Source organism: Lates calcarifer, linkage group LG23 (assembly GCF_001640805.2).
Source record: "Lates calcarifer isolate ASB-BC8 linkage group LG23, TLL_Latcal_v3, whole genome shotgun sequence".
Taxonomy (NCBI): Eukaryota; Metazoa; Chordata; class Actinopteri; family Centropomidae; genus Lates; species Lates calcarifer.
Window position 1 is genome coordinate 1,649,258 of NC_066855.1, and position 15,324 is coordinate 1,664,581.

Genomic DNA, 15,324 nt, shown 5'->3' on the forward strand with positions numbered 1-15,324 from the left:
TATCTCTGACTTTAACCAAACATTTTCAAAAACATGTTTTAAGTATCTGGAATTGTGCAGAAACCACAATCCACCATCCTCCTTCCTGTTTGGTCGTTGGGTTGGGGAGAGGAGGTCGACTGTTACAAATGTCTACTGTCAGGGGACACACACTTTTTCCCAAATTCAGTTGTTTTAAAAGGTATATCACTCATTTCACAAGGTCAGCATCCACCTGGGGACAGCAGCCTGAACATGGAGAACTGATGGCTCTGCAGGTCCATTTACTGCTGTTACGAGGCGCGATAATAATTCACATTGATTGACACCACTGCAGCGAGAATCTTCACAGTTCATCTCACAAATTCTGTTTAGAGGTGAGAGAAAGCAAAAGAGAGCAAAAAAAAAAAAAAAAACCCTGCTAAATGTCTGTCATGGTTCTCTGAATTGGAACATTCTATAGCAATTTCCACTGAGCTGTATCATCCTCCTCTATGAACACACAAACATTTCCATTATTTGTGGAGGACAGGGACACAAAGGGAAAGAGCAAGCAGAGAGGAAGTCAACAAAAGCCAGCTGCAGGATTTAGAGGTGTTCAATTCAGTAGACGTGGATTAAAAATGAGCACAGGGCTGATTTTTAATGTTTTGGTGCTGCTTGTGTGAGTGTTTAATGCCCCCCCTCCCCGAGGTCTAGGTTGCCAAATTATGTGCAGATGCCAGACACTTTTGTCCAGGGTCAGAGGATAAGTATTTACAAGCATGTGTGCAGCTGAGGACCTGAGGACTATAAACACACAGCTGTCCTGGGTCAGTCACATCGCTCAACACACACAAATGTAGACACACACACATCATTTTTACACAATCTTAATCCATATTCTCCTTAGCTTCATCACTCACATGTTCCCTAAGCTCCTCTATGTATAGCATGCTAGCTTTTCTATTCTTCACTGACACAGAAATGTATTTTCTTGTCTTCTCACTGAATCTATATTCGCCTGCTCCATTTCTTTTTCATCATTTTTTGTCCTGACATTAGAACAGAAGAACAAATAAAAAAAGAGCTGACCTGTCCTCATCTTTCTGTTAAAATGTATACCATATTATCATTCCTCTCCTCACCCTTATCTCTGTTTTCCTTCATTTTGCCTCCGCAAGCTCCAAATCCTCGGAGCAGTAGTCCGTAACACCTCCTGAAGTGCTTAAGGGCATGTAGGCATTTTGCATGTGGTGTGAGAACCAGGGCTTCAAGTGCTAAAGAAATGGCTCGCTATCACTTTAGCCACCGTGTCCCCAAGGCTTCTTTTTTGTCTGAGAAAGCAGCCAGCAGAGGACCAATACGTTTTTCCCTCCATGTTGGAGAGCCATTCTGTTCCCATGCCGTCACACTGCAGTAAGTTTTCCATCAAGGCTCAGTACAGTCTCGGTACAGTAAGGCGATATCTTTCTGATTGACACCCTCACTGAGACTGGATTACCAACTGGGCAAAGTGGACAACTGCCCATTGGCCTCCAGACACCCAAGGTACAGGATTACTGAGTGTCAGTAAGTCATGTATAATTTGATTTGTCAATAGCTTCGTGCCAGTAAGTGCAATATTAACTATATCAAGCTCTACATTAATGGTATTCTGTCCTGTAGAGGATTACACTGATAAAACAGCACGAGTCTCCTCAACAAGGTCGAGTCAGAGGAATGTGATTGATGTCAGAAAGTGATAGGTAGTTGGGTTTTCAGTATGATGATGGATTACTGAACAAGCATATTGTGCACAGCATTTCTTCTTGGAAAATAAATCAAACGACTATAAAGAGTTACAAAATAACCACAAGGAGAATCATAGACATTTGGCTTTAATTTACCAGGACTTTAAATGTGAACACATTTTTACTTATTTTACAACTCTACCCCAGTCTGAGTTAGCATGATACTTAGGTATGAAGAATGGCCACTATTTTGTGAATAAGATGAATACGTTTTTCTTATTTTACCTATTTTAGTCTGTTGCATGCTCACACAGTGCATATTACTTAATAACCCTTGTATAATCAAACAAAATGTTGAAAAATAACTGACATTAAAACCTGGATCCACATAGAAGTCCAGGACCGGGGTTGGTTGGTGTCTGGGTGTTTGGGCAAATTACAGAACTGTATAGCGTGCACTGTAACTGGAGGTGAAATGGCACATACACAGTAGACTGAGGATAGGAGGTAGGATGGCATAAATAGGGGCTCAACAACATTTTTTTTTTGCTCCAGCCAAATCTGTCCATGCGGTTTATTCAGAAGTTACTGGGTGAATTTGTCATAGAACACAGAGCTAGCTCCTGTACACGGCATGAACTAAATTAAAAGTGTAGAGAGGCAGGAAATTGCCTTCTATGAGTTTTATAACTGACATCTCAGCTATCATTTAAATGTGAAAAGTGCAGCTATTTTCAAAAATGCTGAAATGTTGTAGAAAAGTTGAAGTGCTCAGAGCAAAAAAAAGAAAAGAAAAAGCTGTCGCTTGCTGTCACCCACTGGATTTTCCTATCATCACTTCCTGTGTGCTTACTTTGCTAAACTCTGTACAAGCTGACATTCCTTCCCGATTCACGTGAGATGTCAGACTGGAAGCTGGCAGAAAAAAACAGAAACAAAACAGGATGCATGAGCTCCTGAGAGTCAAGTGCTAAAATTTATATGCTGAGGATAGAGGAGTGTGACCCAAGAAGGAAAAAAAGTACATTCATGTGCATCAAATCATCAGAGAAGCCCGTGTTTCATCAGCTTAAGACCTTTCTAAATGAGGGTTGAAACATTAACATGAACTCAGCTAAGATAAGGGGGCACTTGATCAATCCCAGTCTCAGTATAATCTTGTAGAACAGCAGTGGAGGGTGAGTCAAGATGCTTATTGATCACAGTAGGGACTTTTCGAGACAATACAGGCAAGGCTTCTTATCACCTATGATGAGAGGAGACCAGCAATTCCTGTTTCCAAGTCAGTGTAATCAGCTTTCAGATATATGGCTGGGAGATCAATAGTCCTTTTACCATCATGAGTGAAAGGAAAGAGTTAGTGTGTGACCTTTACAGAGGTGACCTCTGCTTGATTCTGCCAAGAGACCCTCAGTCTAACAGCCATTTCATTTGGCACCTGAGATGGAAGCTCTGTGTGAAAAAGGCTATAAGATGATAACCAAGTTAATGAGTCCTCTATCAATATTTCTATAACATGCTCAGACACAGCCTGTGACAGATGAGGATGGCTTTAAAGTGCGGCTGAAGTGTGTAGCTCTAGACATCGGATTAAAGCAATTATAATTAAAGATGGAACACGTCTGGTCTGTGAGGAAATGATTATTTCATAGCCGGCTCTAATAGCGGTCAAGACTTCCCTCATTTAATCTGTATGGACTTTATGGGGCAAAATTTGTGCATGACTGCTTGAACATATACAAATCAGTATGATTTCATAGCCTAGATGATTTATGCAGCAACCCAGCTTTCATACTGCTTTAATGCTTTTTAAAATACATTTTGGCATCAGACAATATTAGGATTTCTAGCCAGCAGCTCTGTGAGGATGCACTTAGGCACAGACTTGCTTGACGTTAGCTTACTAACATGCTATTAGCATGTTTAAGCATGTTTAGATTTGCTAATTGGAGCTAAATACAAACTGGAACCCAAAAGGAGTTCAGCACTGAAGTCATTTTATATTTGCTTTTTTGTGAACTTGTATTTTTGAGAGCAATTCCGAAATTTAGTTATTTGAGTGGCAGACTAAGATTGACTTTGAAATTAGGATGATCCATAACTGCATGCTTAACACGCTAAATTAAGGTTGTGAGTACAGGCTGCCTCGCAGAGCTGCTAGCCACATGGCTGTAGAAGAATCAGCATCTACAGTCTTGCCACTAGCATAGCTAAGAGCTCTTTAAAGCAGCAGTTCAAACTGTAACCCCACAGTTTAGAGAGCTGAAGGTTTGCTAATGTTTTCTTCTGTTCTTTTAGCCTTCAGGCACTAGAGGATTTTCTCTGGGAGCACAAGGAATATTAATTCCTATAAAAACAATACTTGAAAATTAATTAATACTATATACAGCAATCTACAACTGCTTTCATTGTAGTAGGTTTTTTTTAGTTCCTTGTATGAATTATTCACCTTCTTTATTCAGGCACATCTGACAGAGATATATTACTCGAAAGTCTTTTCTTTTATTAAAATTTCCACTTCCTTTGCTGACTAATTTCCTCTGCTTATCTGGGAGGAAAAGGGAAACCGTTACACATGCCACTATTACAAAGATAATCCAAGATATATTACTGTATTTTGAGAACATTCATACATACAGTAAGTGTTATTGACAATCATATAGGCAGAGATTACACAAACGTTATAGATCTCTGTGTGTGCTACCATGTATAATAACCCAGGCAAGGGTGTTTTGATCTGATGAGCCTTTTACTGTGTAGATCATTGATAACAGGGAACAAAATTGCCATATATGGGAAGAGGCAATTTAAAAGCAACTGAAACAGTTAGCTCATCCCCTCATATCCCTGTAATTTCTTGGGGCACTTTAGCAGCACATTTCAGGGCAATCTCAAACCTGAGTGTGCAGGGAATCTGCAGCCCTTATATATATGGGATAATTAAGCGTGTTGAAGGGCAGATTCCATATGTCCTTGCTGCTGCAGTAAATATTAAACCACAGCCATTTAAATGTGGCCTATACTGTATGTGTTTTCCACAGTAACTGCTAAAATACCTTGTTCCTACCATTTCCTGCCTCTGCTTCCTTGTGTGGCCTGTGCTGCAGTAAACATGCGATGCTATCAGCGTGCATTAGGAGTTAGGGCACTTCCACACAGCCTGCCAGGCAGCTGTCACCGCTGTAGCCTCAAGAGTTTAGTCTGCAACTTTTTATTGAGGAAACATTTATGGGTCACTTTAGAATATAGCACAAAACCATATTAGTAAGTGCTCATGCATTGTCAAGGGGCTCTTTCACAGAAATCCACTTAAAGCAGTGAAAGACGTGTGTGGAAACCAATAAAAAGAAATCAAGGTGTAAGTTTTAAATGATTTCAAGAGAGTGGACTGAAAGAAAAATATACTATTCCATTTTCATGACCCATTGAGTTTTCCAATAGCTCACTTATTCCGAAACTAATTTTCCAAAGGTGCTGTGGTAAAGTCTGTCTGAGTCAGCCTTTGTATGCATCAGTTTCCAGTAGTCACCAAACATAAGCAGAGCCAAGTGTGAAGTAGCCCATGAGGAAGGGAGGGGAAACTTGTCATCCGATGATTAACAAATTAATAATGCATAAAATGTCAGTGTGGAACAAATAAGATTTGCTGTTATACATTTTATAGTCACTAAACATCTATCTGTCATAGAGAAAATACTTTTTTTCTTTGCAGACAAAGAGCAAATTTTGTATTATAGCATCATGCTTAAAGAATCCAGTGTAATCTGTGCTGCTGTCTCCCCAGGTATTTTAACCACAGTGGCTGCACTTCCACAGTAGGACAGAATAAAATCAATCCACAGTCTCTGTTTGATACTTTGGCTTCCTTGTTTTGCGTCTCATGTCCCTAACTATAAAAGCAAATGAAAGGCTGGTGCGTTGCCAAGTTTGTGATAGCTGTAAAATCACTCTGTGTTTCTCCAGGGCACATAAACTGTTTATATGTCATTATAATTAAAAGCTTGTACTGCATATTGTTACTGGTGAATTAAAATATCAATTTGATGTTTTCTTACTGGCTGGATTAAATCAAAGCACATTAGGCCAGACTGTGATTGCTTAGCAGAGACACTGGGCTGAGCAACGACCTTCAGGCTGCGCATATGAGCTACACATAACAGGGCCTCTCTGTGTGTGTGCCTCTGCAGTCATGCTGCATATTTAGTTTATGTAACTAATGTCATTAAAAAAAGTAATCATTTACCTATTTTATATTATCCACTGAAAAGGCAGTTACCTACATTACATTCATTGCTTTTGTTATTCAGCCCAGCTCAGTCAAAGGTGCATTTAAACAACTCTAAAGCCTCCACAGCTGCACATCACATTTTCTGTGTTTATGCTGCGTTCAAGAGTGTGGTGAATTGTGTGAATGTGAACTTCTGAGGTCAGAAAAAAGTGAGCTTGATAAATATGATAAACTCAGAAAATAATATGGATGCTTACAGTAACATCTTTACACTGCCATTGTCTTTACAAGGAGCACATAAACAGGTTATATCACCTGCTTGCTGTGGTTGAGTAAGATGGAAAATGTCAAGGTGAATGTACTACTATTCTAAAGTGGAATAATATCAATTATTACAAACGTCTTTGCAAGAACTGCCCTGCTGGTAACTTTACTAATATATCAAGGATGTAAATATACCACACAATAATGCATAGCAATAGGAAACGACTTGTAATATTACTGTCTCTACTAGTCAGGATGGAGATGATGATTGTAGTTGTTATGACATCAATCATTGAATTTCCACATTTTTTCTGCACAAAAAATCGGACCATTTCGTACATTCAGATACTTTTTTTTGGAGTCAGTGCATGTAATTTCTGACTTTCCAATGTGTCATGAACACAGCAACAACACACATAGAAAACGGAGTGGAAAATGAGACATGGTAGTACCCAGCCTGACCATCAACAGCTAGCTTTGCATCAACTGGAGACTTTGGCATTAGTCCCACTTCTCTCCGCGTGGCAAAGAATATCAACCATTACAATTATTACAAACGCCCAGCACCGCCACATAATGCATCACTGGTGAGTGTATTGGAGACACTCTGTATCTGTGTCCCATTCTGTGTGTTTCCAAGCATGCAGGCACAAAAATGGAGCCATATTCTCTGCCCTTGTGAATTATGGTCAGTGTCACTCAGCACATTGTATTCCAAGGCAGAGAGTGGTGATATATGGCTCACTGCTACTCTCCCTCTGCAGGCAGCCTGGACACACACCACCTAGTAATCAAGGGTAAAACACTACCAATATATTAGCTGAGTGCAAAGTTATGAGTGGGATTGTAAATATTGGATTTTTCCTTCTTTTTCCCTCTTGTGGGATGAATTGGAATGAAAATCAATGTGGAACATAAAATAGTCTAGTTTCATTGGAGATGTTATGAGAAAGAAAGGTAAACACTCAGGCATAATATCCTGCTGTGTCAATCTTATTATGATCCACATTCTAAAATTTTTATTTAGTTATTAATTCAGCAGATGTTAAAAAAATCATGTGTCTCAGCTGGCTTTTTCAATGTGTTTCACCCAACCCCACTCCTTGCCTTTCACCCTGCTCTTCACCCTCTGCTGCACTATGATTCAGTCCTCCAGCTTTCTCTGCAAGGGACATTTGCTGCTGACATCTAAAACCCATTTAATGTATGAGACAGGCATACATAAATGGCAAAGGCATACAAATACACACACAGAAGAAAAATGTGTATTGCGTGTATTAAGTGGGACACCTAGCAATGGTGCACACCTGAGAAATAATCAAACTTTATACAGATTCCAAACAAGAGCCAGTTAAAAATCAAAATAAAAAATCATATTGTAAAATGAATAGGAAAGGAAACCTCAAGAAGGGTCCTCGAGGCAATTTAAAATAACAGCTGTAAAGGATGATATTTCAGTCATAGGGTTACATTACAGCTTTCTTGAGGCAATAGAAATGTCATGGCTAATACTTAACATAATTGACAGGTAAAGTTGAGCTGCCACATACTACATTTGATACGGTGATGTAGAATGTGCCTCATAAATAATGTATGTTATTATCAACAAAATTCTGAATATTTCTATGTTTACAAGTGGTATAACCACAGAAAATCATTTAACAATACAAACAATACAGTAGATATTGTTTAATATATGAAAATGAAGACCTTTTGGAGAAGGTGTAACAAAGAAAATGTATAACAAAATAGTTCAAAGGTCTGTCATTTGAGGAAAACATCTAATTGAATTTTTTCTGATCACTGTTGTGTTTGGAATATAGATTTTGATTGAAATGAACTGGAGGTCTGTTTTTGTGATCTCTATTGTATAATACTCAATCTTACTTGTATGAATGGATAAAACAATGAATCTGCTTGTCACTGACGTTCTCCCAGTGTTATATTTTACCAGTTAGAGAGAAGTCAATTTCAACTTCAGAAATTAATGAATATGAATTGTTTTTCTTCAGGCAGAGGAATTGTTTTCCTTCTCTATGTGCATATAGGTGGAACAGAATGACTGGCTCATGTGAGTTTGATTTATTCATGCTGTGTGCCCCGCAAAGAAGTAGGCAGTTCTCTGAAAACCCACTGGCACAAAAATGTTCATTGGAAAAATCAAGCTTGCATCCTGAACCCTCCAAATTTCCCAGTGCAATAGAATATTTATTGTTGTTGAACATGTTGCACCAGCTCACCCAGTTCCATACATAAACATCAAGAAGCAGTTGTCCCATACAGACATGTTTACACTGCATACCAGGAAGTAGGAATTCTAAACAACCATGTTTTCAAAGGGCCAGAAATCAATGCCATCTGTAATCACATAACCTATCACAACCAGGCTTTCCTCTGATAGAAAACTCCAACATAGCTGCCAAGTCTAAAGCATCTACTGGCTCCTGGGCTGCTGATGCATAATTGTTAGGAGAAAGATGGAAAAAAGCTGGAAATCAGTGCCACACTAAGCTATGTTTCAGGAAAGTCTTAGGAAGTACTTTCATACTTTTGGTTTTCCCATCAGCTAACAACATCACAAACGCAAGTCATGGAAAGTTGCTCCTACCTCACAAACTGCTGTTATGAGCTCGCAGGGAGGCTGTGTGCGTGAGCATGAAGCTCTCAGTACACTGCTGACTGCTGGAAGACGGCGACCTGCGAGGTGAGCGCTGAAAACGACTCCGTCTGGTGAAGTAACTGCCAGCCGTCCAGGAGCGCTTGTGCTTCCTTAGATACTCCTTGTAGTTCTTGGTGAGCAGCGTGTAGAGGAAAGGGTTGATGCAGCTGTTGGAGTATGTCAGACAGGTGGTCAGGTAGTTGATGTTGCGCTTTGCTTTGGTGGAGAGGGACATCGGGGGGTGGAACTGATCTAGCAGCTGCCAGATCCAGAATGGCAGAAAGCATGCCCAGAAGAGGAGCACAATGGTGAAGATCAAGTACAGCACCTTTAGAGAGACGAGAGAGGAACAATTAATGCAACTCAAGCCAGATCCATGGAATCCATGATAGTTAGGGACTGAGCTGCTCTAACAGATTTCTCTCCAGTGATAAGTACTGGGAAAGCCAAGGATGGCTTATCAAACACTGGCTGTCTTTCCCACATGATAACAGCATAGGCTGTCTGTTACAAATAGCACTATATTAATTATTTGTGTAGCAAGTAGCGGCACTTTTGAAATTTGGACAGTCTGCGTTCGTTTTTGCTCCAAGGTACATGTAATCCTATGAGCAGCCTTTAATGCAACTGTAAGGCAGAGTTTGCCACATTGTTAATCACATTGATAAGACAAAATGGACCCGTCTTAAGCCCTGCCATGAGGCAAATTGGAACGGGTTTTGTCTCAGCATGAACAGACGGCAAGAGTGTAATGGAAAATAGAAAACCTACAGCAGCAGAGAGAGGACTGATAACTGAATGCTTGAAGCAGAGAATCAAAGTTATGCTCTGTACTCACACACTCTTACATAGCAACTGTTTAGATTTAAGATTCAGTTCTTTATTGCAGCATCAACGTAATTTGTTGGGAATTATCTTAGAGAGCTCACTTAAACACGATCAGAAAAGACAATAGTAGAACCACGCACTCATAAGGCACATAATACTTCTACAAGTATAAAACAGATCAAAAAAATCCAGCCTATAAAATAATCATAAAAACATAAAACAAATGGATAAAATAAACTCAAACACAAAAGAACACCAGTTAAATCACTTGAGCCTTCAGGGGAATTAGCAGCAATATCAAGCAACCCACTAGATAAAGTGCTAAGTGTATTAAAAACATCTGCCTTATTGCAGAATTATTTAAACCTGCCTAGTGGCCTGTAGTGCTAATTTTAGAGCGTTAAAGAGGCGGACAGCTTCAGGATATGTGCTATTCTGGAACCTGGATGTTCTCCTCTTAATGCTTCTCAAGGCTTGTGTCCATACAGTGTTTTCTTTCTGAGCGCCAACGTCTTTTTTCAGTTGTTCCCAAAGAACCCATATGGCCACCTACAGAGAAAGCACTACAGTGTCTGCGTTTTCCGAGCATGTTGCTGTGGCTGCTCCGAACGCTTCTAGTTGAAAATATCTGAACTTAATAAACAAATAGTAATAAAAAGCAGTGGGATGATGCTAGTGTATCATACAATGGCAGTGGAGATTTGTTGTCAAGATATTGTTGTCAGAAAAACAAAGTCCACTTGCAGTGCTTTTTGATTAAGTGCTGGGGTGAAGTACTCCCTGGTGCCTTTCCAGGGCTTTTCTGTCAGACAATAATGCTATGTAGACATAAATTAAAAGTGTTGTTAGCTAGGTGAGAGGGGTCCTTTGTAATCTTCCCCTTACATATTTCTGCTAGTATTGGCAGATAGCATCCAATAATTATGGATGCAGTATGCATCACTTTGTCCAACTGTCTCCTGTCCACATGTTGAATTTCAGTGCTGTTGATGGGTGTTGAAGGGTAGGTGGTCCCCAGAGCTCCTGCCAAAGTCCACTACTAATTCCTTTCAGTATTTCAGGGTAGTATTTGATACTAGGTTCACTACCTAGGGTGACATGATTTCTTTTATATTTACTTTAATTCAAAGCCCTGCCATAGCCCTCTGCTGTCCTTGAAGTTAAGCTAGCTGTCTTTGTACTCTCTTTCAGCTTCAGTTTATCTGCCAAGATGACAGTATTGTTGGCAAACCTTTGACCAAACAGAAGCATGGTCAGCTGTGAGAGAGAATGCCACAAGCCTGTGAGCTACAGGATACAGGACCCCTCCCTCAGGAGTTAGCACACTCTCCATGAGGAGTATGACTGAACTGTCTGTGGTAGTTTGTACAGCAGAGCCACCCCTAACTTGCAGCCTTTATGTCAGGTTTAACCTGATGGATATGTCTGGCTCTATCTGCAGCTGAGTTACAGACTGAGTAAGACTTGAAGGACAGAGTCCAGTCCTCTTTCTAAACCAACAAACATTGGTATAGAGCCACAAAGTCCACAGAGAAAAGAGACTGGGGTGGTTGGATGGTTCAACATAAGGTTAAACTATTACACACTAGTCACTGAGACCTTGTGTCGGCAGTCAGTATTTTGTTTCTGTTTTTTTTTAAAACCATGAGCATGATCATTCTCCAGTCTTAATCAAGTAGTTATTTTTACCCAAACTGTGATCTTTCACTAACCCTAACCAATTTGTTTCTGTGCATAAACCTAATCAAATATTTTTGTAAAGGAGGTTTTGGAAGGCGCTGACACATGATGTTGTCAACACTTGTTGTTTTGGATGGCATGGACAGATAACGAGCACAAATCTAGAAAAGCACCATCAGAAAGTGTGTAGAACAGAACCACTTGTCTCCCATAGAATACATTCTTGTGATGCACTGACCTTTTGGTTAGGAAGTTTCTTCGTCTGTTTGAAGTTCTCTGTCTGTGAAACCCAATAAGTGCGTGCAAGCTGGGTGTAAAGATAGCCAATAATCAGTCCCGGAGCGACAATGCTAGTGCAAAACAGGAAGGAGATGTAAATCTTGTAGGAGAGTGGGGACAAGGTGGGCTGACACATGGCCTTGTTGCCCACTGTCATTAGCTGAATGCTCACAATCATTGGTAGGGTTAGGATGAGAGAAGCTACCCAGACCAGCAGCGCGATGGCCTTCCGGTAACTTTTAGACCGCTTGACTGTGTCAAGTGGCTTGAGCACTGCGAAGTAGCGTTCCGTACTCATGATTGTCAGAGTGAAGATGCTGGCATGCATGGTCAGGAAGTCCATGCTGATCAGAATTCGACACCCTGTGTTCCCAAAGTACCATCCCTTCAGGAAGTGTGTGCAGACAACAAAGGGGATGGTTAGAAGATACAGCAGATCTGCCAAAGCTAAGTTTATGATGTAGATGTACATTGAAGCTGCAGTCCTCATGGAGTGGCACATGACCACCAAGGTGTAGATGTTCCCAGAGACTCCGACGAGGCACATTATGGAGAGGATGGTGCCGATGGTAAAGGTGGCAGCTGTGTCCTCATGTGAGTTCAGAGGGGGGTCAGTGGCATTGGCGCCCCTTTCCATGAGGACTGCAACAGGCTCCATGGACATTGTGGTCATGTCTGTATGGGTGAGAGGAGATATACAAGGAATGAGGGTGAAAAATCACATTTGGCAATCAGCTGTGGTCCTCCAACCTGGACTGGTCCTTCAACTATTATTTAATTGCAGTGGATCTTACGTGAATGGAAACTACTGTGTACTAGGCTGTTTGATTTATTGCATTTATAAACAGAAAGAGACTTTAGGGAAAATCTTAATGAGCTTTCTTTCAATTCAGGCTCCTTTATTTGCTATTTGCATCATCTTCAGCTTTCAGTTGAAATACCTTGCATTTTTGCAGAGGTGGAACTTACTTATATTGAGGAAAATGAAATCTCCTCATTTTAGTCATAGCTTAGAAAGCAGCTCTGAAAGTATCTTCCAGCTCATGCCAGTTCAATAATTTTTTAAATTTTATTTAGAGTAATATAAAACACCATGAAGTACAGCATGTTCTTGAAAGACTAACCACATCGTTTTCCCTAATTGGTCATGAAATGAGATGTTGGACAAATTTTGAAACGGTGAGTATCTGTGTCTGACCTCAGGTTTTTAAATGGCATATGACACATCTGTTTGGACTGAACATGAACAGGAGTGCCACAGCCTGATTCAAAGATAGATTTGCAAAGCATTTAAAATGCAAAACAACATACGAGAGAAACACTCTTAGGGTTGCATTTTGATCAGGAAACTGTAAGATTAGGGAATCTCACAGTGAGACGATAGCTGATGGAAATGAGAGTAATAGTTATTGGGTGATTTTCTATCTGAGCATTATTTACGTCAGCAGATTTTTGAAGGCGGATGACGAAATGCATCTCCAGTCTCTGAGAGTATTCAGACAAACTGATGCAAGTTTTTGTTATACACGCACAGGGCGTATGTTTAAAAAAAAGAGAGTTGATGCAACAGTTGAAGGAAGACAGAAAACTTTTTAGCCAGTCACAATTTGGACGAATTAATACCAAGCTGTCAAACTCTCAGACAGGGATCACTGAGAAAGTATTCTTCCAGGGGCAGAGATGAAGTCAGAAGAGGTTAATACGCCATTTCAGCCTTCACTGATAGACCTGTCTGGTACGCTTTGATAACTGCCCCTAGCCTATGCATGTGAATATACTATTATAGACTAGAGATCTATCTACAACAGATCTATCTGATCATGCAAGTGAATTAGAATATACAAACATACACAGTAGTCTTACCTGAACTGCCTCCCTGGACAGAAGGGTTCAACACTCAGCTGCAGTTCCATCAGCCATGCTTTGTCTCACTTTGCTCCTCCAAACTTCGCACTTACTGCAAATATTTCACACTCCATAAAAGTCCCAACAGATTCTACAGAGTATCTGAGAGGTGAAACACGCAGGTGGAACAAAAGGGAAAAAAAAAATCTATATCCAGCAGCCTCCAGAGGGGAAAATAACCTAAATGAGTCATCCACTATAACAAAAATCCCTCCATTGTTGAGTAGTCTCTCAACAGTAAATAAACCTATCCAGAGTGTCTAGATTCAAGAGAAAGGTACAGCAGCCTTAAAAGTTCTCTTCCATTCCCTCTACCCTTTGTGCACCTTGGTAGCATCCAGACACTGGATGTCAGCCGTGAATCGGCAGCTGAGAAATTTAATTCAGAAGATAAAATATTTAAAAAAAACAAAAAACAAAAAACAAGAGAGCATCAATGAAATGATGATGAGAAGTGTAGGATCACGTTAAGCTACAGCTGGTTACGGAGAATCCCCCCTTTGACTGAGTGAGAGTAAGAGAGAGAGAGTGCCAGAGGTAGAGAGGGGAGAGCAAAAGAGAGAGAGGGGGGAGAGAGGAAGAGAGAGAGAGAGAGAGAGAGACAGGAGCGCGCTGCTAGTGAGGCACTCTTGCTCCGAAGCCCAAAGTGGGAGGGAGAAGACGGAGAGTACGGGTAAGAGAGAGGTATGCAGGAAATGTGTTCTGTTCTCTCTCCCTCCCTCTCTCTCTCTAACCCCTGTGCCATCTATTTCCATGCAATGGGGGCGTGTGCCACAAACTGATATGCAGCACTGTGACTTGAGACACATTACACACTGACAGAACAACCCCACTGACACAAACACACATGCAGTATAAATCAGTAGCTAAACAGACAGCTAACTCTGCCCATTTGTAACAGCGTGGGATATCCAGTATCCATTATTTTAAATGGATAGTGCCAGGGTCAGTGTCACCTACCACTGCGGCAATCCTCCTAAGCACAGTCATCAAACATCATCTGTGGCTGGGGGGGGGGAGGAGGAGGGAGCTGATCCAAGCCAAACAATGTCTTTGGCTTTCTGTTGCAGCTCAAACAGGCTACACAGGAACAATGTATTAATAAAGTTGTATTCTAAAGAAGAGCCTTTCCAGCTTGTGCTTTTAAATGAAAGAAAACCAAAACAAAATGCATCAACATGAAAAAAATGTATTTATGTGACTGTACAATTACTCTGATGCCATATATTTTTGTTTTTAAGGTGGGTTCAGACTGAGAGTGAAGTGAATGAGGGGATTTTTTTGGTATATAAAGCTAAGACTGGTAGCTGTGATAGCAAACGTGATGGGCTTACAAAGATGTTGTGGTGCAGTTTATGTGTTGCATTGAGCCCCTTCATTTCACTGTCTCCTGGTTGGTGTCATTAGGATTACAGATGTTTATTACGTGTATGAATTAATCTTTTAAACTGAAAATACTGAATCATCATGGTCATGGACCAAATCAGAACTGGTCACTGATGTATGTGCTGAAGTGCATTTGAACAGTGACAAATGGACTGAACTGATTGAAATTATTCAAATAAGCAGAAGTTATTGGTCATTTCTACCGCTCTAGGTGTTGATTAAGTGCATGGCTGTCTTTCACAGCATCTTTTCTGAAGTGAGAAATCTTCAAATTCTTCTCAGAAGGAAGTTCAAGCTAGTCTCCGTTTTGTGTGAAAATAACAGATGGTTTTATTTTTACCATCTCAACCTGCTCGATTTTGTTCTTTGTTTGATGTCTGTTTTAAAAAATCAACACCACAACA

General features: G+C 40.4%; 1 protein-coding gene across 2 annotated transcripts in view; it reads right to left on the minus strand.

Moving 5' to 3' along the window:
- Positions 1 to 14,202, minus strand: part of LOC108872655 (urotensin-2 receptor) — a 45,653-nt gene extending 31,451 nt beyond the window's left edge. For both annotated transcript variants that reach the window (XM_018660457.2, XM_051066332.1), the window contains exons 1-3: positions 13,493 to 14,202; positions 11,589 to 12,304; positions 8,792 to 9,170 (exon numbers count right to left, since the gene is read on the minus strand). In XM_018660457.2, coding sequence (XP_018515973.1) covers positions 8,793 to 9,170; positions 11,589 to 12,302 — 1,092 coding nt within the window. In that variant the 5' untranslated portion in view covers positions 12,303 to 12,304; positions 13,493 to 14,202 and the 3' untranslated portion in view covers position 8,792. The remainder of the gene's footprint in view (positions 1 to 8,791; positions 9,171 to 11,588; positions 12,305 to 13,492) is intronic.
- Positions 14,203 to 15,324: the final 1,122 nt, after the last annotated feature.